The 26452-nt window shown below is 44.5% G+C and overlaps 1 protein-coding gene across 1 annotated transcript in view; it reads right to left on the bottom strand.

Annotated features, from left to right (window-relative positions):
* Nucleotides 1-26452, bottom strand: part of tnrc6b (trinucleotide repeat containing adaptor 6B) — a 36320-nt gene that overhangs the window by 5992 nt on the left and 3876 nt on the right. Inside the window, 17 exon segments of the mRNA XM_034118923.1 lie at nt 1616-1762; nt 2391-2558; nt 3464-3665; nt 5705-5812; nt 6585-6755; nt 10886-11011; nt 13630-13749; nt 13959-14174; nt 15651-15725; nt 16334-16545; nt 17695-17859; nt 18142-19021; nt 19023-19228; nt 19322-21326; nt 21328-21557; nt 24309-24776; nt 25484-25505. Coding sequence (XP_033974814.1) covers nt 1616-1762; nt 2391-2558; nt 3464-3665; nt 5705-5812; nt 6585-6755; nt 10886-11011; nt 13630-13749; nt 13959-14174; nt 15651-15725; nt 16334-16545; nt 17695-17859; nt 18142-19021; nt 19023-19228; nt 19322-21326; nt 21328-21557; nt 24309-24776; nt 25484-25505 — 5521 coding nt within the window.

The following is a 26452-nucleotide window of genomic DNA, read 5'->3' as shown; positions in this document are numbered from 1 at the left end:
CCCAAAACCGGAAGCTGTCATACACTCTCGTAGCAGCTAATATGAAAACTCAGTTTTTGCCATAAATATGATGATTGATTATCAGAAATCATTTCAAAGTGACACAGACACATTGGATTAACCTATGGATTAACCTTCAGCAGCGTTTTTAATGCGTTTTAATGCCATTGAAAAAACATTTGATGAGAAAAAAGCAAAGGTAAGACGTATTTGCCGTTTTGGCCCCGTAAAGCTAAATTGTGTGTTGTCTGGTTTCGCCTTCGCAGCCCTGAGTTCTGGTCGCACAGTGATGATACTTATACCATTATAATCTGTGTAATCTCAGCTTTCATTTGATATCTTGTTTGTGCAGAACCGATGAAGTATAACATATTGACGGCCGTCGCCTCTCCGGTCCTGTTAATTCTGTGTTGCTGGTCCTTATGTAAATGAGCTGTGTGGTTGCCCCAACGTCATTGGCTACCATTTCCTGGTCCGCCTCCGAAGACACTGATTGGAGCACGCCAGGCCCGACGCGCTCCAATCCCCGTGCAATCCCAGCGCACACCTTCCGGAGATGACTACAAAGCCTGGGGACAATTAACACTCGGGAGGCTCTGCTGCGATCAGACGCCTCACACATTTTGCTCCTGTGTCGTGGACACTTCAGGTTTGAGCTAGTAGACTGTGTTTGACTCTTGTGATCTGTGTTTAGTGATGTGTGTTTAGCGTGTGTATATGTGTGCTTAGAGTAGCGTGCTGATATATGTGTTTAGAGTAGCGTGTTGATATATGTGTTTAGAGTAGCGTGTTGATATATGTGTGCTTAGAGTAGCGTGCTGATATATGTGTTTAGAGTAGCTTGTTTGGTTTCCTTGTTAGCTGCGTTTTCCTGCAGCCTCCTTCCATCAGTGTGGATTGGAAGTGATCTCAGGTGTGTTAACTAGGCTCATCTGTAGAGTCCTCTTTCTGTTACTAGCAGTGGATCTGCGCCCCTTTTGGCTTGTTTGTTTTGCTTAGGCTACCTTTGCTCTCATTAAACCCTATTATAATTATTTAACAAAACCATCTGGTGTGTGTTACCTTCCTCATCCCTAGTGGGTTTCGTAACATCTACCGTGAGTTCTGTGCTAAGTGCGTTAGCATTTTTTCGCTCAGGGCTAATTCAGAGCCTTTGCTATTACCCTTGTGTTTCGTTTTGCTAAAAATTGTTAATATTGTCCGATAGCTGAGTTTCTTCCTGTTAAGTGGGTATGACACATTCATAGTTGTTAAATGTTAAGAAGCCCTCAGACGCTGTTTCTTGCAAGATGTTGCGTTTTGCACCCGGTACCTGGTTAACTGTTGTCTAATTAGTCTAAGAACACATAATATTTTTAAAACGAAGTAAAAAAAGTACCTACGAAAAGAAAATACCTTTAAATCTGCACTAAAGTACAATACTTGAGTACATATACTTGGTTACATTGCACCACTGCATAAACCATTATGTGGCACATGACCTGTGTAGAAATGGCCGGCAAAAATGCATACAAGACTAACCAATGGCCGATGAATTTGTCCATCTCTACTTATGTCTTAACCCTGTGGGATTCTTTATCTCAGGTTATCTCTTTGACTTTAATAAGTCACTCACCAGGGGGCCAGCTGGGCGTGGGGGGGGGCTTTGGGCCCATCTTGTTGCCAGGGGTGCGATGCCAGTTGTCTCCCAGCCCGTCTCCAACCATCATATCGTACTGAGAGTAGGGAGAGCCCCCCGGCATCTTCATAGGAGTGACGGGACCTGCAGGGTGATGATAATGTATGACACATCACTGAACAACAGATGGTTTCATATCACATTAATATGCGACTTCACATCTAACCCCCATTAACACAATCTGCCTCAGCGTGGCTTCACTCCAGCTCTTATCAAAACACATTAAAGGTCCCCTATTATACTGTTTTACATCAATATATTATAGGTCTCAGATATATACAAAACATGTCTCTGAAGTGTTTGGCTCCAAACACCAAACAGATCATTGCAGCATCCCATAATCCCCTCTGTTTCAGCCCTGTTTCAAAAGTGCTGATTCTCTGTCTGTTACTTTAGATGAAAATAAGGAGCCCCTCCCCACGCCCCTCTGAGAGAGATTTGGTTCAAAAGAACACAATGGCGCTCTAGGAGGAGATTCAGGTGATAAGGGGGGAGGGGGGGGGGGGGGGTTACCTTGGTTGGTGATTGGCTAATGGTTACACAAGACAAAACATCGTTATGACATCATAAAGTGGCCAAAATCTGATCAGCTCATTTTCAGACGGGTTTTTATAGAAATGGATCAGGACAAAAAGAGAGAGAATCTTTGTAGAGACATGGAGAAGTGGATTTTGCGTAATAGGTAACCTTTAAATATAGGGGGGAATCTCACCGTTTTTGTGGAATGCGTTCTCAGGGGAGGAGGTGTCCGGGGACGAGTGGCCCTCCATCATCCATTTGAAGCGTGACTGCTGGATCCCGAGGTCCTTCATGCCCCCCGGACCCCCCACAGAGGAGCCGCCCATGTCCAGACCCGGGAGGTTCACCCCAGAACCAAACCCTGCTCACAAAGACACACAGAGGGTTATTTTCAGAGGTGGGAAGTAGTGGAGTACAAATACTTCGTTACTGTACTTAAGTACATTTTTCTGGTACCAGTACTTTACTCCACTACTTATTTTTCTGACGACTTTTTACTTTGACTTCTTACATTTTGAACACAAATACCTGAACTTTCTACTTCTTACATTTTGAACACAAATACCTGTACTTTCTACTTCTTACATGTTGAACACAAATACCTGTACTTTCTACTTCTCACATGTTGAACACAAATACCTGTACTTTCTACTTCTTACATTTTGAACACAAATACCTGTACTTTCTACTTCTTACATTTTGAACACAAATACCTGTACTTTCTACTTCTCACATTTCCCAAACAGGCTGGTTCCTTTAGTTTGAATGTGTGTTTGGTGGCGTGATCATTATTATTTAGAGTCATTGCGTGCCTATTGATTTGAACACGATCCGTGTATCCATCATTTCCTGGTCTTCTCTAAAGAAGAGGGACCAATGAAAACGTTGTCATGTTGCCGTTGTTCAGCATGGAAACATTCATTAGCTAACAATGACATTATTGTTCTATTAATATAAAGGGAGGTCAGGTACTCTTTAAAACAGCTGGTAGTTATGGGTACTTTTTACTTAAGTACATTTAAGTATCTTACACATTGCACCTTTGATATCTAGAAAAGGGCAAAGACAATACATTCAATTTGTATAAGGTAGGTAAGGTACGTTTATTTATATAGCATATTTTCAGACATGAAGTTAAGGCTATAATTGTTAATAAAATAATTAATTAAAAGTGACTTGCCTGACGAGGACCTGACATTTAAAACAGCCAAGTGCACTACGTTCTCTAAATATAATAATAAAAACTGTCTGTAAATCAGCACTCACCGGAATAAGGGCCGAGGTTTTTCTGGTGCAGGTCAGCCACGGATGCAGCGAGGCCAGGATGAGGCAGGGAGTCGGCCCCGGGCAGTTTGGGACCGCCAACCCCACCGTGATGGGATGGGGAGAGTTTGGAGCTGCTGCCTAAACCTCCGGCCTGCTGCTGCTGCTGCCTCTGCTGCTGCAACACCGCCATGATCCGGGCCAGCTGAGAAGACACGACAAAAACAAGTCAGCAGCTGGAAGGAGCAAGTTGAGAGCTGATGGATGAGTGAGTTTATCACCGCAATAAACCGGGTTTTTTTTTTAGTTACATTTGTACATAATGGAGAAACAAAACAGAAAAATCAGATTGTTCTTGTGCAGGGTATATGCAGGAATCCTGAAGTTGAATGTAAAACCTTTTAAGACCTTTTTTAAGACCCTTTCCAAACATTAAGACCTCATCGCCACTTCGAGTTCTAACCGGTTACCTTGGCGACACACTTTACCTCACATTCACTATATACAGTATTGATTGTCCTTCCTCCTTATCTTCCAACCATTTGGACGCAGACTTGCATTTCCCCATAACGATGCTGTTTAACAACCGGCGTAAACGGACCTGCGCTCGCTATCAAGCAGTGAGCGTGCGATGTCCTGTTCAGATGACGTCAAATCCAACGGGATGCCATAAATAAACTACACAGAATCACACTACACACCTACGCAATGATTACATTCAGGCAGACTGTAGAATACAACCTCTTTGGACAATTTATATACTTATTGAAAACAAGCTACAAAATGTAATACCTTGGAAAATGCCGTTTAATACTTTTTAATAGCCTTAATTTGCGCTAAATTGATTTATCAACTTTTAATACTTTTTAAGACCCCGCGGACACCCTGCTGTGGCTTTTTCTTGGCTTATAACTGATAGAAAGCACAAGTACAAGATCATAAATAAAAGACAATGAAATAAATAAAATAAACATCAAACTGAAATTCAACAGTCATGGTTACAATTTGCATACAGATATATTGTGTAGTCTCCTGAAAAGCATATGCCTTTTTCCACAGTGTCATAAATGATCAATTTGGTATTTGGTAAGTTGGTAAGTCATTTTTTCCATTATATATACCTCTCTTATAATATCCATCCACTGGTCTTTTGTAGGTGCAAAAAACCGTATTTAATAAACCGTATTACATTTTGTCTTAATTTACATTATTTAATTTCATATTCTATTTACATGTATAGAGACTTTTTGCACTACTTTTTATTTTGTATTTTATTATATATGTTGCATTGTTGGAGGAGCTCAGGTCAGAAGAATTTAAAAATATTTATAGCTACTTTACTTGCATCCGTTGGTTACTATAACCCTTTATGAACACACAGTTAGAAATACACGTTTGGCCACAACGAATATTTTCCTCAGAGTCCGGCGCACTTCCTGGGGGCTTGGTCTACACGAGACCGCTCGACCCACTGGACACGCTGTAGTACATATGCCGGGCCTGTAAGTGGTGCTGTACTTCCGCCACAAAATACACCGAAAGCAGCGAAGAAGACCCCCCCGAGTATGGTTGCCTGGTTGCCCTTCTGTTTATTCTCCGTGGTGGATTTAGCAACATGTAGTTCATGTAGTTCTCCATGTCCACTTGTTGCTGATGGTTGTGGTAGAGGAGCTGTAGATGTTGCACTAACATCTGTAGCATGGTCAGTAGCGTCTGGAGCACGAAAGCAACCCTGTGATCCACCATTGTTGTTGTTGTTGGCGAAACACATCAGCAATGACGCGGGGGTGAGCAGCAGAGGTGGGGAGAGTCGGGGCTATGGCTTCATCGTTATCAGGAAATGATCGTATAGGGCGTACGTACACACGGAGCCGTTTGGCCCTCCAGAGCGTTTCGTCCGCAGATCTACCCACCTTAGGAGCCGTTATCGTTATCCGCATTTCCGTGTCGGCCTCGTGTGGACGAACCGTCTATACGATAGAGAACTGTAGCGGATACAACCCGTTTCCTCTCCGTGTGGACGGGGTCTAAATATGCTCATTGACATTTAATTTTATCTCGTTACTACCTCTGCTTTTACCAATTATTTATTTATTTGTGTCTATTTTTTACTGCAGTGAGAGTCGCCAAAGAAATGTCGTTGTATTTTGTACGATGACAATAAAGATATATTCTATTCTATTTCATTTCTACACTGTAGCTTTGTGCATATGACAATAAAACCTTTGAATCTTTGATGTTTACCTGTTGAGGGTCAGCCTGCTGCCGCACATTTGGTGGGAACTTCCTCTGGTTCTGCAGCAGCTGCTGTTGCTGCTGTTGAGGCTGCTGCTGGAGGAGGAGCTGACAGGCCTGAACAAACACGGACAAAACGATACAAGATGAGTGAGACTCAACAGAGATAAAAAAAACTACATTTGAAGACGTTCAATGACAGACCCACGTGGCATTTTGTTGGCTCCACTGGGAGGAAATAATGAAATCTGAATATGTGGGTGCCGAGTCAGAGCTCACAAGAATGCAATTGTATCTTCAAACGTGTGCAGATGGACTTGCCCACATGGTTGCAGCTGTCGTGAATTTCTGCTTGTTTTATTTTATTTTTACCAGGAATTGTCCTATTGAGATTCTGTATCTTTATTACCAAGTCTACACGTTTTATTTGACACATTTATTTCGTTTTTCAGGGCATGTAGGAAAACTATTGTGGCCTTTTAGCCAGACTGCTGTCATTTATTGTGCGTTACTGGAAACAAATTAGTTTGGGTTTCATTTAAACTAATGTACTTGTATGATTTTTGCTATTCTGAATTTGTATCTATAATATTTATTGCGCTTTATGAAGTCACTTTGGATAAGGTTAGCTTAATGAAATATAATGGAATTGGAGTCCTATTTAGCAAGTGCCAGAAAATATATATATATACACGAGTATGTGAATAAACACACATATACGATTATTATTATTATATTAAAGATTTTTAAAACATCTTATTTGCTTTAATTCTTTGTGAAATTCCGATAATGCACAGGACTGAGAAATGACGTCATAATTCCTCCCTTTATCCCGGACTCAGCAGACCTCTGCCGTGACTCTGAGAGATGTATAAGTGCTGATTCTCACCAGCTGGAACTGGATGTGCGGAGGGTAGATGCTGCTGAGCATGGCAATATGCTGGGGGGACAGCTGTGGAGGGAACACACCTCCCCCGACCCCCCCCACTCCTCCCACGCCGCCAACACCACCCACGCTGCCGGTGGGAGGCGGCATCTGCTTCAGCACGGAGCCTGGCACCTGGAGACAGAGACGAGGCACACCTGTTACCACAGAAACGCCTCAGTGCTGTAACCACTAGCGACCACATTAACTTAGTGCCCCCACCCCCCGATTAGCATTGATTCTCCTTCAAGTAAATGTGTAAACGTGATCAATGTTTTTCTGCAGAGAGATTATGCACTCATGGGACCGCACTGACTAACACACACACTGACTAAGGCCCCATTTACACGGAGACGAAACGGGTTGTATCCGCTACAGTTCTCCATCGTATGGACGGTTCGTTCACACGAGCCCTCAAACAATAACGGCTCCCAAGGTGGGTAGATCTGCGGGCGAAACGCTATGCAATCATTTCCTGATAACGATGACGCCATAGCCCCGCCTCTCCCCACCTCCTGTGTTGGGTGTAACGCATTACAAAAGTAACGGAGCTACAGTAATGTATTACATTACTTTGTTACAGCAAAAAGTAACGCATTACTAATGAAATTTGGGTAATATACTACCAGTTACAATTCTCAGTAACGCAGTTACAACACATTTTAACCCGAAATGAAATGGTGTTTTGTTTTTTAAGAATGTACCAACATCGCGAGACATTCCGACACCAGAGAAAAATTGTGCGGGTAGTAGGGCTGCTCGATTATGGCAAAAATCATAATCTCGATTATTTGGGTCAATAATTGATATCATGATTATTAAAAACGATTATCCATTTACTTTGAAAACATCCATTTATTGAAAAAAGAAAATTGAACAGTATGTTTTTAACAGTTGATTACCCTGAACTTTAAGTATAATTCAACTGAAAAAACAATAAAAAAATTATAATATAAAAAAAAAAAAAAATAAAAAAAAAAATTGTTTTATTTCGATTATGTTGTTTTCATAATCGTTGCAAGCCAAAATCGTAATTGCGATTAAAATACGATTAATTGAGCAGCCCTAGCGGGTAGATTAGTAAACCTGATGTTTACCCTTCAGGCTTTGCGTCGTGATCTTCGGGGGTGCATAGGCATGCATTGCACCCCCAGTTGAATGTTATGCACCCTCTGTTCAAAAAAGGGAACGGAGCGAAAAATACAAACAAATTGTGTCAGGTACGCGTGACCTGCTCCGCTGCGCGTGCATCATTTCCAATGATGTGGACACTAGCTTACTCCCGCCTGACTCGCCGCCCTCGCCCCCGGAGCAGGAGTCTTCGTCACCCGAAACTACGCCGCCCCTCTGCGGCCCGCAGGTGCCAGGATACCACGGCAAAACAGAGCCTGCCCAGGTATATCTAAACAAGTACCCGCCTGTACAGTGGGGTAAGGCGGTCATTTTGCAGCTCGTGGTATAAAAATAGACAATGGCTAGAATATTCATGTAAAAATAGTGCCATATTCTGCCATGCCTGTAGAAATGTTGGATCAAATAATGCGTACAATAGCAGATGCCTTCACCACGAATGGCTACAAAAAGATCTCATATCCCAAGCTTATCAACAAGCTGATGTTGCAGCTGAAATGTTCTCCAGGTCACAAAGTCAACCTCACATGGTGATGTGATACCAGTTTTCAAGCACAGTAAATATTCTCTTCCCAGAGTATATGATGGGACCACGGTGATGATGTAGTACATGGTTTTAATAATACTTTTGCCTTTCAATGTTTGCCATTTCAAACCATGAGCTGGTTCAAATCATATTTGCCTTGATTTACAATATGTTCTCATTTGTTTTATCAGTACAGTTTTGAAGCTTTTGTGTTTTTCTTTCCCATGCATAGTCCACTTTGGACTATGTGAAATATTTCAGGATTGCACTTTTAACACACTTGAAATGTTCTCACTTGCTTGGTTTCAAAACATAACAAATGCCATAATCTGTTCATTGGGGACCATAATAACATCAATGCTATTTTTCATTACTGTTGCCGACCACTATTGCTCACGTAAACCTACTACTGCTGCGCCCCCTGTAATGTCAGAGGCACCCCAAGTCATTTTGTTTTGGAACCGGGCCTGTACATGGCCATATACTAAACAGACTACAGAGCCCATTCCGTGTTCCTGTTGTTTACTTCCTCTCTGCCTTCTTCTGGTGATTCATCTGACGTCCAGCGCTCCGTCTTTTAACCTCTTTTCCTTTCTCTTTCTTGATCCTCCTTAGCAACCTTCATTATAGTCCTTGACAGTGGTCTGTACTGTATTAACAACGTGTCACATGTTAAGAATTTACAATCAGAATCGAGTATTCAACTAAGCTGTGTAATAAAAGTTGTTAGTAGCCTTAATGGCCTACACAGTTGTTATGCTATACCACATCGCCCTTCACTGGATGTATAATGAGCTGCACTAAACTACATTTTAGCATTTAAAATACCTAGCCATTCTTTTGCGGTTATTTTGGTGAAAGTAACTCAAAAGTAATATAAAAGTAGTGTAACTCATTACATTTCAGAGACAGTAATATTGTAATGTAACTTATTACTTTAAAAAGACAGTAATAAGTAGGGTTGCAAAGGGGCGGAACATTTCCGGAAAGTTTCCATGGGAAGTTAAGCTGGGGAATTTTGGAAATATTCCATGCAAAATTAAACAAAAAACATGACATTTCAACAGATTAAAAAAAAAAATAATAATAATGTTTTAAGTACAGAACAAGTTTTAATTATTTTATTTAACAATTATTTGTTTCATTGAAGAACGAAAACAGGAATGTTGAGTTAAATATTACTCATCTGTGCATGTGATGGAGGAATGCACAGTGCCTGTAGGGGGTGTGGTCTCAATAGCCATGCAGTAAGCAGTGTGCTATGGCATGGATATTCAAGTGTACTTGAATGGCATCTGTTTGTTTTAGTCAAGATTATGCTAAAATGTACTTTCCCCAGCTATATTTAAGTTCCCTATGAAGAGCCAACCTTCAATTTAGAAAATTCCCAGTTTATTCCCATGGAAAGTTTCCATCTTTGAAAATTCCCGGAATTTTGCAACCCTAGTAATAAGTAATATGTAATGTATTACATTTTGGAAGTAACTTGCCCAACACTACCCGCGTCATTGCTGATGTGTTTCGCCAACAACAACAACAATGGTGGATCACAGGGTTGCTTTCGTGATCCTGACGTTACTGACCACGATACAGATGTTAGTGCAACATCTACAGCTCCTCTACCACAACCATCAGCAACAAGTGGACATGGAGAACTACATGAACTACATGTTGCTAAATCCACCGCGGAGAATAAACAGAAGGGCAACCAGGCAACCATGGCAACCATGCTCGGGGGGGGGGGGGGGGGGGGGGTCTTCTTCGCTGCTTTCGGTGTATTTTGTGGCGGAAGTACAGCGCCACTTACAGGCCCGGCATATGTACTACAGCGTCTCCAGCGGGTCGAGCGGTCTCGTGTGGACGGACACGTTTCTTGAGTCGATTCCGTGTGGACGGAAGACTTTTTTGACATCGGTTCGTTTTCGTCTCCGTGTAAACGTGGCCTAACACACACTGACTAATACACACACAGCCAGTAAGCTCACACAGATTCACACTATGTCAGAGAGTTCACAGCACTGACACAAGTGTGTGAAGTACGCAATCAAGCCCTTTGTAGGATCTGTATTTACTGTGTTAATCACAATAGAAGCCAATTTACAAATGACAGCTTCTCCGTCAACACTTCCCACTTTAAAATCAGTAAATGTGAACTGCACCGAGCTAGAAATGCCCCAGCTATATAGATGTAAACGATGATCATAACAAGAGGAGCCGCAGGAATAGTGGCATTGCAACAAGTTGAACTAATTTCCATGTTGCAAGTTATTTAAATGGATGACTTAGCAGAAAAATAAACCTGTGAAGATGACTCGCATAAAACCAACGCTGCTGAACACTGACAGTCAACCCACAAACTTCCTGTGTCAATGTGTGTGAAACACGCAGAGAGCTGAGAAGAACAGAATAAAAGAGATGCAGCAATTGCAGTTTTCTTGCACGATTGTGATTTTTTGTGCACGTTGCTTTTTGGAGACAAAGTAACTAAGAAGATGTCTGACAAGAAAGTGCCCCAAGTCAGCAAATGTTTGTGTGCACAGTATAAACATCATCTGCATTTGTGTGTCAAAAAAAGTGATCTCTAAATAAAAAGGTAAAGCATCAGTACCTGAGGTGACAGGAACTGATGAGGCACTTGCGCTCGTATCCCTGGGGACTGGTTTAAGGGTGGGACACTTGGCGGGTGTCTTGACTGAGCCATCCCTCCGCTGTTGCCAAAGATATTGTGACCGCCCTGAGATCCAAGATGGAAATTTAGACCATGAGAGGACCCATAGCAGTGGAGAAATATACATGACAAGACGTACAGATTACACAGAACACGACAAACTGGAGGACGACAATTAAGGGGTTTGAAAGAGTGGTGCAGGGATGACGCATTTCCACTGCAGGGCCTCGCACGGCTTAGTACGGTATAGATAGGCCTTGTTAGGCCAGGCTCACTTTATGCTGCGTTTCCATTACAGTTTAGTAGCTGGGGCAGTAACTATAGTAACGCAGTGTAGGCGGAGCCGTGACGTCATCTTCAATGCGAACCACAAAACCAACATCAGCCGTTAGCTGTTAGCACTCAGAGCTCACAGCTCCTCATATCTGTTCACAGGGTTCCTGCAGGTTTCGCCTACTCAAATTTAAGACTTTTTAAGACCTTTTTAAGACCACTTTGAATAGAATTTAAGACCTATTTCACGGCAAGAAAGTATGAAGGAAAATTGCTATGAAAGAAGAAATACGTCCCATAATTACTTACAAAGTAAATGTAAAGGCATAACAGAACTGTGTTAGCGTGTTAGACAAAAAGTGTATGTGTCTGTGTGTGCTTGTGTGTGTGTGTTAGGGGTGTGCAATTAATCGTATTTTAAATCGCAATTACGATTTTGGCCTGCCACAATTACGAAATTATTTAGCTTTGCTCGGTTGTGACAGTGCACTACAACATATTTGATCTAATTAATTTTAGTCTAATTTATTTGTATTTATCATATTTATATATGTTTAGTAGCTTGTGGAAGTGCGCTCCAAAATATTTGTTGATCTTGTTTATTGGTATTTATTATTTTGATATTATTTATTTAAATGTATAATTTATTTAATTTATTTTTGTATTGGTTTTGCAGTTGAATTATACGTTCAGGGTAATCAACAGTTAAAAAGAGACAGACAGACAGACAGACAGACAGACAGACAGACAGACAGAGAGAGAGAGAGAGAGAGAGAGAGAGAGAGAGAGAGAGAGAGAGAGACAGAGAGAGAGACAGAGACAGAGACAGAGACAGACAGACAAGAGCTATATTCAGAGCTCTGCTGCCTTGGCTACAATCTTTCATCGTTGCTGTTGTATGATTGGTGTTTAGCTACGGTATTTAGCGTCTACGGCACCTCCGCTTTTAGGGTTGACATACACCCAAACGTCGCCCAGAGGTCCGCCGGTGTTGTTGCAGGAGCTGCTGCACTAGCTAACGCTACATTAGCATACGCTACTTTCTTTTGCAAAAGGTGCAGCGGGCTTCAAACACGTTCCCCTCCACTGGTTTCAACCAAGCACTAAATTCGATGTTTTCCAACCAAATACGGTTGAACTTACACTTCCCCATATTTATTTTTAAGTAGATTCTAAGATACATGAGTTTCTGACTGCCGCTAGCTGAAGCTTGCTAGGTTACTAGCTGGGTGTTCTCCAATAAGGGGCCGGGGGAAACAAAGTTAGTGATTACTGGTTCCATGTTGATTTATTTCAATACAAATTGTTGGGGGGAACTGAAAGGCTCTTACCGTACTGGTTACTTTGCAGCCCGGACATTTCCCCCAAAACACATTTAGACGCGATCTCAACACAGAAGTACCTTTCAAATCCGATCATTTTTAAGACCTTCTAAATCATATTTAAGACCTTTCTTATTTTTTTGGTCATATTTAAGACCTTTTTAAGGCCTTAAATTCAGATTATCAAATTTAAGACTTTTTAAGACTTTTTAAGACCCCGCGGGAACCCTGTGTTCAGAAACTAGACAAAAGTGAAACAAGTACAAACCACAGACTGCCTGTGTCATGGTGAATACAGTCGCTGGTTTATTTATGTCTGTATAGGCCGTTGTTGTGAGTGTGGACGGTCGGAGCGTATACAACGTTAGCTTAGCCAATCTCCATTTAGAAAACACGCATTTTAAAAGGTTTTTCGCCTGCTGTCTGTCTGCAGACTTGTCAAAGCATTAATTCATGGTTTTTACTAACCGGTATCAGTATGTTGTTACTTCGGCATCATTTTGAAACGTGTATTACAATTAAATCACGGTCAAATATGTTCATTGTGTTGTAGTTGTAGCCACTCACGTCACTAGTTTAGCATATTCAGCCCGGTTGTTGGCCCGGAAAGAACCACGATTTTGGAGAGCCAGAAAAACGGTGAAACGGTACCCGTTAGCCGGAACTACCCCTAGTGGAAACGCAACAAAAAACGGGCCGGGTTTGGCACGGCACGCTTAAACCGTGCTACGCGCTGCAGTGGAAATGCGCCATAAGACACTTGTTAGCAAACGCTGTATTCATAGAAGTTTCGGATATTCACAAGTCTGGTATTTAATGACTTAGTTTGTCGTAGAACCAAACCTGATAATGTGTAAGCGTGTGTTAACCACAGTCCTTTCAGGCTTCCAACCAAAAACTTTTCTATAGTCCATTGACTTCTGAGGGAACCAGAAGTGCTAAAACGATAACTCATTTCCTAGTTTGAGGACTCATTCCTGCACCACTCCTATAGCAGGATTATCTTTCCAAAAACCACAAGAACATAAAGTACACTGAACTCACAAAAAGAAAGGGGCAGGACAGAAACAAGAGGAGAGGTTATCTTACTTGTCTAAAGGGAATAGTGTGGTTGAAGAGGGAATGGGACTTGTAGACAGTGGGTGGTGAGTACAGAGAGCAAGGACCCTCCTCCCCAAGACACCAATCCTGATTGGTCAAAGGCAAGGTCTGTCACGGTGACAGCCAATGGGTGACCAATTTAAGTGGAGGTGAAGGGGTGGGAAGGGGAAGTTTGAAACAGGGAGGAATGGTGCAGACGAGGCAGAGAAGGTAGAATCACAAGAGGGAATAAAGAATAGTAAGAAAGGACAAAGTTAACTAGACACGAGAAAGACAAAGACGACAAAAGGCCGATAAAGATGGCGTTGAGACGATACCTTGTCATAGTACGATCCAGCATCTCCAGGTGCTGCCTCTTTGGATCCAGGTGGACGATAACCCATCCCTCCTCCTCCTCTGCCAACCTTCCTCATGTCTCCGTTGTAATCGTTCATATTCATTCCCATGGCTCTTTTCTCCGCTTCCATCTTCTTCTCTTGGAGGGAACCTGGAGCCAGATCCATGTTGTTGTTCTGGCCACTGGGATCATCGTTCTGTCAGAAAGAAATTACAGAATAAATATAATGTAGGAAATTAGCATCCTGCAAAATAAATGTTTACCATTCTGGCTAAAAAAGTGTGTATGGTTTTAAAACACAACATCTAGGTGGAGAGGGATTTTACAGGGTATATGCAGGAATCCTGAAGTCAAATGTAATACCTTTTAAGACCTTTTTTAAGACCCTTTCCATACATTTTAAGACCTCATCGCCACTTCGAGTTCTAACCGGTTACATTGGCGACACACTTTACCTCACATTTACTATATACAGTATTGATTGTAAGATAGCACAACTAAACAGTTTATGATAACTCATAATTCACAAGAGAATGAATTGTGTGACCAACCCAATGCAAGGTTTATTAGAAAAAGAAACCATTAGAAAGTAGTATTTGATTCAGGCATTGTTCCCAAGAGATAAAACAGACAGACTACTGAAGCCTCCTCTCCACATGAACTTCAACCTCTCTGTCAAGGTCAGGTTTAATGCAGTATGCTGCTTTTTTGCTTCTGTAGACACACTTTGTGCTCTTTCATTCCAGTAAAACTCCTCAGAAACCAGTATTTGACCAATAAACAAAACAATTGACACAACTTTGAACTATATTAAACCTTGGTGAGCTTCAGCGGGGTAATGCCATATAGGAGCTCCCTCACAAATACCCAGGGGTTAAATTGGGCCGGGGCTGTCCGGGGCTAAGGACGATGTTCTGACGTCATCACCCTCGCACATTTGTCATATGTTTACAAAAAACGATATATATATTAAGACTTGTCTCGTTCTTAATATAGACTATATTCAGGGTCGATATTTGTTGACTTGACTTTAAAATAGCAGATCTCTGTGACCGGATATAGTTCGGCTTAGTGAACGTGTGTCTCTTCCTTGGAGGAGCCACATCGCCTGGACTCCGCAGCTCCTCCGTGCAGAGTCTGCAGCGGTGTGTGTCAGCGACGTGCAGTCAGGGGAGGCACGGATTGGCTATCGGGAGTCGGGACTTAAACGCCGCGGCTTTCTGGCTAGCACTTAGCATGTGAGACCGGACAGCTTTGATCCCGATTGACAGTGGCGATTCTAGAGTCTGTGGGGGCCCCTCGAACCAGCTTTCATCACCATCAGTGGCGCCCCAACACACTCTTCCCCCCCCCACAGAGCGGAGCAAGGCAACAAAACTTAAAATAAGAAGCAGCATTTTACGGTGCGCTATGCATGGGGCCGCCTTGAGGGGGTTTCCCGACATGTCGTTGCAGTAAATTAAAGGGTGTTTCATGTTGTCGTTGCTGAGGACCTTCTTAATACCTTGGAAAATGCCGTTTAATACTTTTTAATAGCCTTAATGTTCGCTAAATTGATTTATCAACTTTTAATACTTTTTAAGACCCCGCGGACACCCTTTGTTAACCCTTTCACATTAAAGAAAATTAACATCACAATACCAGATATTAAGTTAAAAAAAATGTGTCTTACCAGAAGCCCCATGTTGGAGAACTGTCTGTTGATGGGACTCATCCAGGAGTCTCCTCCACCAGGCTTCATTGGACCCTGAAAGACAAATATAACATGAGCATACAATACATTTCTAGAGGAGTTTGAACAGAGAAATTATAGATAAGTGCAAAAACCTTGCCATACAAAACCACTAACCAGAGTTGGACAATTTAATTAAAAGTACCCACCAACAACTTTTTTCTTAATCTTAGAATCTTTTTTTAGATTTCAGTGAGATTCAATCGTGGCATAAAATACATCCATGACTAAATTGGTCAAAACAATGCCACTCTTAAAACAGAACCTATATCATTTGCCATTATTACATGGCTTAGTTGAATACTCGATTCTGATTGGTCAATTCAGAACACGTGACACGTTGTTAATCCAGAACAGACAGACCGCTGTCAAGGACTTATTGACCGTTGTAGCGTACATTGTTCGTGAAAATAAAAGTTTAGGTCATCGTCATCAGCATCCATGATATTTGATTCCTTGTTTAAAACAAAATCATTTTTTTTGTACAAAACAACCAAAAAGAAATAACTTTTACAACAACAACAAATAGCAAGCATCACCTCACAGGTCCTGCTCAGAACCATTCAGGATTTGGTTTCTAAATAATAGTTTAGATAAAGTTGCACAGTATTAATCAGTATCACCTTGCTGCTGGGCTTCTTCTCTTGGTGGCTCTGCCCCCAGCCCCCGTTGCTTCCCTGGCCCCAAGAGGAGCCGCTGCCCTGGGATCCGGCGCTGTTCCACATGCCGCCGCCACCGCCACCGCCCCCCTCCTCCTCATCCTCCCAGCTCGAGTGACGTGTCGCAGCCACAGAGGCCTCTTTATCCCCCCAGCCATCTTGCATAGACTTTGAACCTGCAGGAGAAAAAGCATCAAGAGTAAATACCACTGTGTTCATTTCTGTGTTTTCTACTACTGGTCTCTTAAGCATGATAATGTTTCAAATGTTTTACACCAGGCTGTCAGGAGGCTGTACTCTCTCCCCCCTCGCCCCCACTGGACTTTAACACCCCATACACACAGACACTCAAATCCAGCACCAGACACTTTTTTTACTGTTCTCAAAGTTATTGAAGTGACTGTTATTTTGTATATATTGATTGTTGTGCTTTTGTCTTAATGTGTGCATATGTATACATGTGTCTGTTGATTGTGTATATACATATTTGAATACAATATTTGTTAATAACGCAATTTCCTTTAACGCCACTAATTATTTTAACGTGCGATTAACGCATGTGCATTTGTCCTCGGCCCGCCCCGTAGTTTCAGAGCCCAAAGGCTTGACGTTGTTGTTGTTGTTGTTGTTAGTTGGATGGTGGGAGATTCTAGCGAGAGATAATTCAGATCGCATCCAACGTGTGGACTGCACATCACAACGCATTATTTTGACCCACAGTGGGAACTTCAGTCTCATGCTTTGACTGTTATGAAGACAGAGGAGCGACCACTGTAAACAGGCTTGCCTGTTTGAGCAACTGGCTCAGTGCAGAGAAGTACACAGGGTTGGGAGAGAGAGAGGGAGAGTGAGAGTGAGAGTGAGAGTGAGAGTGAGAGTGAGAGTGAGAGTGAGAGTGAGAGTGAGAGAGAGAGAGAGAGAGAGAGAGGTTCCAGGTTGTTGTGTTGAGAATATTCAGGAGAATATTTGTTGATGATAATAAACAAACATTTGCATAAAGCATATTTGTCCACTCATATGTTGATAAGAGTATTAAAAACTTGAAAAATATTCCTCTAAGGTACATTTAGAATAGATACAAAATGTGCGATTAATTTGCGATTAACTATTTTAATCGACTGACAGCCCTAATTTTAATATATATTTGTTTTTGTATTCAGGATTGTGGGAAACGGTATTTGGATCTCTCCGTCAGTACACACAAACTGAAAGATTGACAAAAAAGTTGACTTGGAAATGTAATGCATCAAATATCTTGAATGTACCCCGGCACAACCAGGTACATTTTGATCTCACATGCTTTAGTATTCATTAGATGTTCTAACCAGATTTGATTGGGTTGGGAGAAGGGTTTCCCCAGCCCGATGTCTTCCCTCCAGCATCTTCAGGTTCTCCCCAGCCAGAAGGAGCTTCATTAGTTTTTCCCCACGCTATCGTGCCGTTGTCTGCTGTAGGACTAGCTGGAGAATTACCCCCCCAACCTGACGGACCTGCACACAAACAGGGACAATACATTGTAAGATGGAGGAAGCTTACAATTTTCACTCCACCATGACGGCAAGTTATCAATGTTTTCTCGTTCGTGATTATATATAGAAATTGACCACAATCAATTCATTATTCGGAGTGTTATGTTGACTAATCCTAAACCGTCCTATCCATTGACTGAGCTTCACTTTGTTTATTTTATGTAATTTGTAGTTTTTTTTCTTCTTTAAGACAACTTAAAAATCACATTATAATGGTCAAATTGGCACTTTCTAGTATCTTACCAATAGCTGAAGTTTTTGCAGGTCCATGGCCAGGGTTAAAGTCTCTGTTACCTCCGATCCCTGCAGCTTGTCTTGCAGGCGGATGCTGTATTGGCGGTGCCTGTTGCTGCTGCTGCTGTTGTTGTTGTTGTCTCTCCTGTTGCTGTTGTTGCTGCTGTTGTTGTTGCTGCTGTTGTTGTTGCTGCTGTTGTTGTTGCTGCTGTTGTTGTTGTTGTTGTTGTTGTTGTTGTTGTTGCTGCTGCTGCTGTTGTTGTTGCTGTTGAGCCTGAACATGAGGCTGCTGGTCATGCGGCGGCGGCGGCGGCTGCTGCTGTCCGGCGGCGGCGGCTGCGTTTTTATCCCACAGGTTGACGGGCTTGTAGCTGTAATGCGTCGGGTCTCCCCATGCTGATGTTCCATCGTCGATCTCGTTCTTCCTGCTAATGGACTGAGGTGACGGCTCTTCCCAGCCGCTGGGCTCAGATTCACCTCCAACTCCTCCTCCATTTCCACCATTCCCTCCTCCATTTCCTCCACCATTTCCTCCTCCTCCTCCTCCACTATTTCCTCCGGCACCTCCTCCTCCTCCGGCGCCGGCAGGGATTGGCCCCGAGGTCCAGCCTGAGCTTTGGTTCTGATTCGGGGCTTGGGAGATGGGTTTTTTCCCACCCCCGCCCCCGCCCCCACCCCCTTGCATGGCCCCTTGGTCCATCGCTCTCTGCGGATGCTGATTGCGGGGCTGTGATTGTTGTGATTGTTGCTGCTGCAGTTGTGCCTGCGGGACGGGGCCCGGCTGGCTGTTTGGCATCTGGTGCATTTTGTTTCCTCCACTCCAACTTTGATGGGGTTTGGACCCCCCCATTCCACCACCGCCGCTGACCCCCATCCCTCCTCCGTTCCCCTCCCCCTGTGCCCCCAGCTCCCCAGGTTCTCCGAGGAGCCCCTTCATCCCAGCTCCCCCAACCTGAGTCCCCACCTGAGTTTCCTCCTCCGCTCTTTTTCTCGTCCTCCCATCCTCCTCCTCCTCCTGCGCTGCTATTTGATTTGGACTGTTGCTCTCCCCAGTCCCTACCCGCCCCCCCCTTCTGTCCTGATCCCCACCCACTCCCTCCTCCACTCCCTCCTCCACTCCCTCCTCCATTCCCTCCTCCATTCCCTCCTCCACTCCCTCCTCCACTCCCTCCTCCATTCCCTCCCCCACTCCCTCCTCCATTCCCTCCCATTTCTTTCCACCCGCCTGGTGCTTTTTCCTCCTTGTTGTTGTTGTTTCCTCCCCAGCCTCCACTCGCAGGGTCACCCTGTTGCCCAGGATCCCCCCATCCTCCTCCTCCCCCCCCCCCTCCTCCTCCAGTTCCTCCTCCATTTCCTCCTCCAGTTCCTCCTCCAGTTCCTCCTCTACTGCCATCCCTCCACTCCTCACTCCCCCAGCCTTTAGCCTGCTGCCCATCCCCTCCCCCTCCCCCTCCTCCACCTCCCCAGCCTGTAGCCTTCCCCTGCTGGCTGTGTCCTGACATTCCCCCGGACCCCATACCCGGTCCCGCTGTCGGCCCAGATTGTGAGACGCCAAGATTCCTCATGTTGTGGCCTGAAGGTGGTGGTGGTGGGGCTCTCCCAGAAAGAGATGCCCCACTACTGCTACTGTTGCTGCTGCTCTCCCAGCCCTCTCCTCCTGCGGACCCTGCGGAGGGACCCAGGGAAGGATTGACCCCCGGACCCCCAGTAGATTCATTGATTTGAGTCCTGGGTCCACCCGAGTACTGAGAGGAACCACCGGGAGCAGAGGAGGCGTGCTTCGCTGTAGCTGACGACGATCCACTTTTACTCTTCCCTCCGTGCTCCTCAAAGTCCCAGGACGTGTTTTGTCGGATCTGCGTTTGGCCCCATCCCGTGTTGGACAGGACCCGGGGATCCAGGTCGGACCGGCTGAGCAGGGTCTGTAAGGCAGCTTCAGCGTTAGGTGCAGGGATGAGAGGACGACTGTGACTTCGCCCGTTCCCACTTCTGGAATTTCCGCCGCTGGAGGAGGACCCTCCCTGTGCTTCCTGTCCTCCACTTCCCCACTCCCCCGTTTCACTCTCCCCTTTCTGATTGTCCCAAGCTCTGGTCGTAGTGGTGGCGGCTGCTGAGGAAGAGGAGGAGGAGGAAGGGGCTGCAGGGGGGTTTCCAGCTGTGCTGCCCCCACTGCTGCTGCTGTTACTGCTGCAGACTCCACCGACCCCCTCGCCTGCTGGATTAGCTCCACTAGCGGCAGCAGCGGAGCTCCCTCCCCAATCTCCACCTCCACCTCCACTTCCACTTCCCGATGACCCCCACCCTCCCTGAGATACCCCGGAGGTTTGACTGCCGTTCCCAGCACTACCCCAAGCACTCGCCCCACTAGTGGCACTCTGATACCCCCAACTCGAGGTCCCGTTATCTCCTTCAGCAGCTCCGAATCCACCAGCTCCGCCCCCCTCCCATCCGTCAGTCCTTGAGGCACCCGTTTTGGAGTTAGCTGCAGGGTAAGAAGACTGGCCTCTCCAGGAGGAGGCGAGGCCGTGGTCTCCCCCACTCTCGCCTCCTCCACGGTCCATTCCTCCCCCAATTCCTTCCCCCCCACCTGCGATTTTTGGTCCCGCTGATTCGCTGTCCCACTTCCCCCCACCCATCTCTCGGTCTCTGGATTGCATTTGGTGAAGTTGCCGCTGATGGGTGCTTGATTGATTCACAGATAAAGGTGGGTGACCCCCCAGCACCCCGACTGCCCCACCCCCCAGGCCCAGGGAGGGGGGGTTGTTGGCAGACAAGGACCCTGCGGTGCCCTGGTGATGGAAGGAAGACGGAGCTCCTTCCCCCTCCTGCTGCACCAGAGCTGGCCAGGCCGAAGGGTTGGCATTTGGATTGAAGTTGGCACCTGGAATCCCGCTGCTGCTGCCGTCCACGGGGCCACTGGCTTCATGGCTCCCCGGCACAGCGGAGGCTTTGGAAAGTGAGGAGGGTGTGGGTGGTGGTGGTAGAGGGGGTCCGGCTGCAGCTACTGCACCCCCCCCTGCGAGATGACCCGGGGAGGCAGCCGTCCCCCACGCCACACCGTTGGACGACTGCATACATTCATTGGGCAAAGAGAACGAGGAAGTGGGTGAGGATTGGTTGCCAGAGGCACTGATGCTGTTCACAGGCATTACGTTGTTGTTGTTGTTGCTGCTGCTGCTGCTGCTGCTGCTGGCGCCCCCCCCCCACGGCCACGGTGAAAGAAGCCCCTCCACCACCATCATTGCCGGCAATGCTGGGCCACTCTTCCAGGTCGTTGCCATCCACGATCACCTTCTCCCTGCCCTGAGAGGAGGTCTGGCTGCCTGAGCTCGCCCCCCACATGGAATTTGCATAATTAGAAGTAGTAGTAGAAGCAGCAACTGATGATGAGGTGAGGGCCAATGAGGAGGCAGCTGCACCAGGATCTGAAACAAAGCAAAAAGAGACGAAACTTTAGGGAAGGAAACAATGCCAAACGAACCGAAATCGATATCAAAAAAGTCTTCCGTCCACACGCAACAGGCACCAGAAACGTGTCCGTTCACACGAGACCGCTCGAAAGCGCTGGAGACGCTGTAGTACATATGCCAGGCCTGTAAGTGGCGCTGTACTCCTGCCACAAAAGCAGCGAAGAAGACTTCCCGCGCATGGTTGTCCTTCTGTTTATTCTCCGCTGTGGACGCTCTGGCTCTTTTTCTCCCTCCCCGAGGCAAGCGTTTGCTCCTGCTGTAATTCTCTCCGGTTAGTCCACCAGCAGATGAAAAACACCCACCTCTCCGCCTCTTCCAAGGGACGAGGGGACCGTGCAGCAGAGTTTCAGTTAGATTTTTTTACCCCGGTCAACATGTCCGTTAAAGTTTAAATCTTCCGGACAAAATTTGAAAAAGTGCCGGTCAAAGGTCTTCTTTGTTATTTATTGAGCTTTAAAGGAGAGGTGTCATGGCCATTTCCACTGATCATAATTCCATTGTTGAGGTCTACTAAAATAGATTTATATTGTGCATTTTTCCAAACTCACATTGGTTTCTCAAACAGCATCTCTGTAAACTAGGAGTATTCACTGAATGTCACTCTCTGCCTTTAACGGCTCGTTGTAGCTCCAATAGCTCCAGCCCCCACCCTCCCTGTGAGCACAGTGTGCTCTGATTGGTCGGGACGTTGTGAATCGCGCTGAGCTCCGTGGAGGTGTTGTTTCCTTGTTTAGGATACATAGCGAAACACAGCCAAACTCATCCTGAGCACACACAAACTCACATCCGAAGTCAAAACAGTAAGTGTGGCTTGATATTGAGTAAGAAAAAGGTTGATAAACGCTGTGAGAATGGGTCTGCAGAGAGAATTTCGCCGCGATCCCAACTGTCTGTTATCAGCCTGCAGCCAGGGAGGAGAAATCAGCTGAGCTGCCTGCTCCCTGCACACAGATGTGTGTGTGAGGAAGTCCGTGGATCGGTCAATTTGGACCAATCAGCGGGGGCTTAACGTAACGGCTCCGCGGACGTAACGTAACTAGGGATGTCCCGATCACCTTTTTTTGCTCCCGATCCGATTCCGATCATTTGATTTTGACAATCTGCCGATACCGATTTTTCCCGATCCGATCTTTATGCAATGCATTAAGAGAAAAAAAAAGGAAAAAAAGCATTCAAGTTGTCCCTTAAGGTTATTTTTTTATTTAAATGACAGTACCCAACTACCCATTCTATCCAACATGGATATAGCTTCTTTTTTTCACAGCAGCATTGGATCAGTTCAGTTGTGCAGCATTGGATCAAAAACAAAATAAAGCTTATCAGTGGTCCACCACAAAATAACCATGTAAACAAATTGAGTGCAGATAGTGCAGTAACAAAACAAAAATTACTCTACTGGAAAGAGGTAGCTTGACTAGCTTCACAAGTTCACAGATTTGAGAGAAATAAGCAACGAGGTCTATGAAAACAAGCCCAAAAGAAGCAACACATACATGATGTTGTGTGATTTTAAGCCAAAACTAAGGCCTCAGGATGACTTTAAGACGTGAACATGGTCATTTTTGTTTTGTAACATTAAATAAAATAATAAAAATATTTTTATATTAAAAAAAAAAATCCCGATCCCCGATCTTTTTCTTCCGATTCCGATCTTTTGAAAATCACGTGATCGGCTCCGATCCCCGATCACGTGATCGGATCGGGACATCTCTAAACGTAACGGCTCCACGGATTGGTCCATTTCGTTCCGGGTACGGCTTGACATCATGCCGTCCCGGAAGAATCAAATGGACAATGACGTATCTCCAACGAGGCGTTTTGGGGAGGTATTTTCTGTGTTAGAGTTTTACTCGCTACAGGGTGTACTTTGAGGGTTTTGACTCTGCACACCGTTTACATGCATAAAAACCTTCATAACACACAAGGGGACGGGTAATAACCGGAAAAGCATGACACCTCTCCTTTAAAACAAATTGATAACGACGCTATATAATAATAAAAAACGGAGCCTCTCTTTTCCTCCTCCTCTTCTGAGAGCCCAGCAGCTGATCTCTGAGCAGGAGAGGCGGGGCTATTGCTTCATCGTTATCAGGACATGATCGTATAGGCGTAAACACGGAGCCGTTTGCCCCCCCAGAGCGTTTCGTTCGCAGATCTACCCACCTTGGGACCCATTATCGTTTTATGTCCCTCGTGTGGCCGAACCGTCTATCTGATAGAGAACTGTAGCAGATATGACCGTTATCGTCCTCGTGTGGCTAGGGCCTAAGTGCATTCAAGCATGAATATACAAACTAAAAAAAGGCAGGAATTCTTAGTTCTTAATAAGCCAAGCCATTGTAGGTGCTATTCTTTGCCCAAGGTGCATTTTGATTGAGGTTAAGTAAGTCCTAATGCCACTTTAGTAAAAAAGTTAGATGACCACAAGCAGAAATATCTTCCTGTGGCGCTTTATTGTGCATCGCGGTGTAATCAAACCTCCTCCTTTTTTTTTTTTTTTAACTAATGCGGTTGATGTATTGTGATTTCAAAAAGGTGCCCATTATCATCTGGCCGGAGACAACAGCTGGAAATTAGCAATGTTGGCTAAAGCTGCCCCATGTACTGTTTTTTGTGACCGTTGATCAATGGGGACTGTCCACAACACTATAAACAAATAAACAAAAACTAAAAACATATCATTCCAAAAGCGTTGCTAACACGTACCTGAGACAGCAGCCATGTTTGCATTGGGGCCATCCCCCCCTCCTCCCCCTCCTCCTCCTCCTCCTCCTCCGAGCAGCATGGAGGACAGTGGCGGCTGCCCCCTCTTCAGTAGCACTTTATGGTCCTGCTGGCAGCGAAATCGCGGCGGCACTTCTCTCGGCATGTAGCGCGCTTGTTGCTGCTGTTGAGGCGCTGAAGCTCCGCCTCCGCTACTCGCGCTGCTGCCGTTTCCAGCAGCGCCGGGGCCGCCAGCGGTGGAGGAAGAAATGGTGTTGGAGGTGGGCTGTCCGTTGGCCACCGCCAGGCGCTTGGCATTGTTGCCGCCCTGTGACGGGGTGGCAGCGCTGCCAGGGCCCAAGGTGGTGGCTGGGGATGGGGAGGCAGAGGGGGCGGGTCCAGGGCTGGGGGAGGCAGAGCTGCTCTGAGTGGCAGGAGACTGGACGACCGCCGGCTTGGTCAAGTCTGGCACTGAGGGAAAGAAATGGAGGGTGTGAAATCAAGAAGCATATAACCAAAAACATCTGAAGAGAACAGAGCATGATTCATTTCCTGTTAATGTAGGCGCTGTCTAATTATTGGTATGAAAGGGAAGGAAGCAGAACATTCTTAAAATCATTCCCTGATGCAGATTATTTTATTATTATTTATTAGATGGTTTTTTTACATTACAAGAAGCTATGAAATGCTACCAAATACATCTTGCACACATGTTGACAATATCTGGTTTGCTTACTGCACTGTTATATCTTATTGCATTCTATTTCAATGTAAATACGGCTTCATCTTATTTTACTATATTTGTTCTTAATGTTATTATAGTGTTCTTAAAATAGTTCGCTATCTGTGTTTTTACATTTTTGTTTTACTTTTATGTATGCACCACGACACCAAGTCAAATTCCTCGTACGTGTCAAGCTACCTGGTAATAAACCCGCTTCTGATTCTTAAGAGAACAGTGCAAAAATGTATTTCCTGTACATGTGAGCACAGTCCATATATTGGTCAGAAACAGCGAAAAGGAAGAAGCCTAAATAATTCCCTGATGCCGAGGTGAAATCGGTTTAATGACTGTTTCTAAGAATTGCAAAAGCCAATTTCACGAGACAGAGGTACTTTGGTAAAAACAGCAAATGTGTGGCTTTTCTATCTGAACATATACACACTGTGCTGCTTACCTTTGTTTTTTTGTTCTGTGACCTAAAATGAGAAAGAAACACATTAGTTAACACGTCATTCTTGAATCAAAGTTAGGACGCCAAGTAAAACACACATTTGATTCATTTAAATATCAAACCTCAGTAAAAACAACCTGCTCTGAGCAAAGATTAAAATAGTTTAAGACAAGAGAAAACATGGTGCTTACAAGAATGAAACTGTGATTATGGTTAGATAAAGAAATATTTCTAGTGCCAAGATATTAACTAAAGCATGTTGTTGGGACTTGTTTTGTCTTAGACAGTGTTCACGTAACACTGACAGACGTCATCCACATATTAAAACGGTAGAGTGTCAGGATTTGGTCTTCTCCACATTATTTATTAACCGTATATTTTTTTAAACGGTGCAAATGTATGTTTTCAAAGAGGAAAGGTTCAGGTTCAAACCCCACTGCAGTCAGCATGTCGTGTGTCCCTGGGAAAGACACTTCACCCAAAATTGCTCCTGTGGGGATTGCCCACAGTATTGAGTATGTAAGTCGCTTTGGATAAAAGCGTCTAACAAGTAACATGTAATGTAATTTAATGTAACGTGATGAAATGATTTAGTGATTTGTCAAAATGTTAAGAATGACAAAGCTCCAACTGTTTGGCATCACAATAAACTTGTAATTGACAGCATCATATAAGGTGACATTAATAAATATGTATGTCATTTACCAACATATGATGGGATATGGATGTGAATTAAAGCATTTAAACATGTAGTTTAGGTGGCACATTCAGAAAGACTGTGGAAAGTGCAAAGGGATAACTACAATGAATCTGCTTGATGCCACTAAATCAGCTTCTGCCAACAAATACATGTGTTATTAGTAGTTACTTTAATAAAAAAATTCTCATTGATAAATCAAGGTTTACTGATTTAAACTGTATTCGGGACAGCCCTAACTGTCACGAATACAGTTTTTCGGGCTCCGGATATTC

The sequence above is a fragment of the Trematomus bernacchii genome, unplaced genomic scaffold, assembly GCF_902827165.1.
Source record: "Trematomus bernacchii unplaced genomic scaffold, fTreBer1.1, whole genome shotgun sequence".
NCBI lineage: Eukaryota > Metazoa > Chordata > Actinopteri > Perciformes > Nototheniidae > Trematomus > Trematomus bernacchii.
Note: the sequence above shows the minus strand (reverse complement) of the source record. Positions and strands in the feature narration are given on the sequence as shown.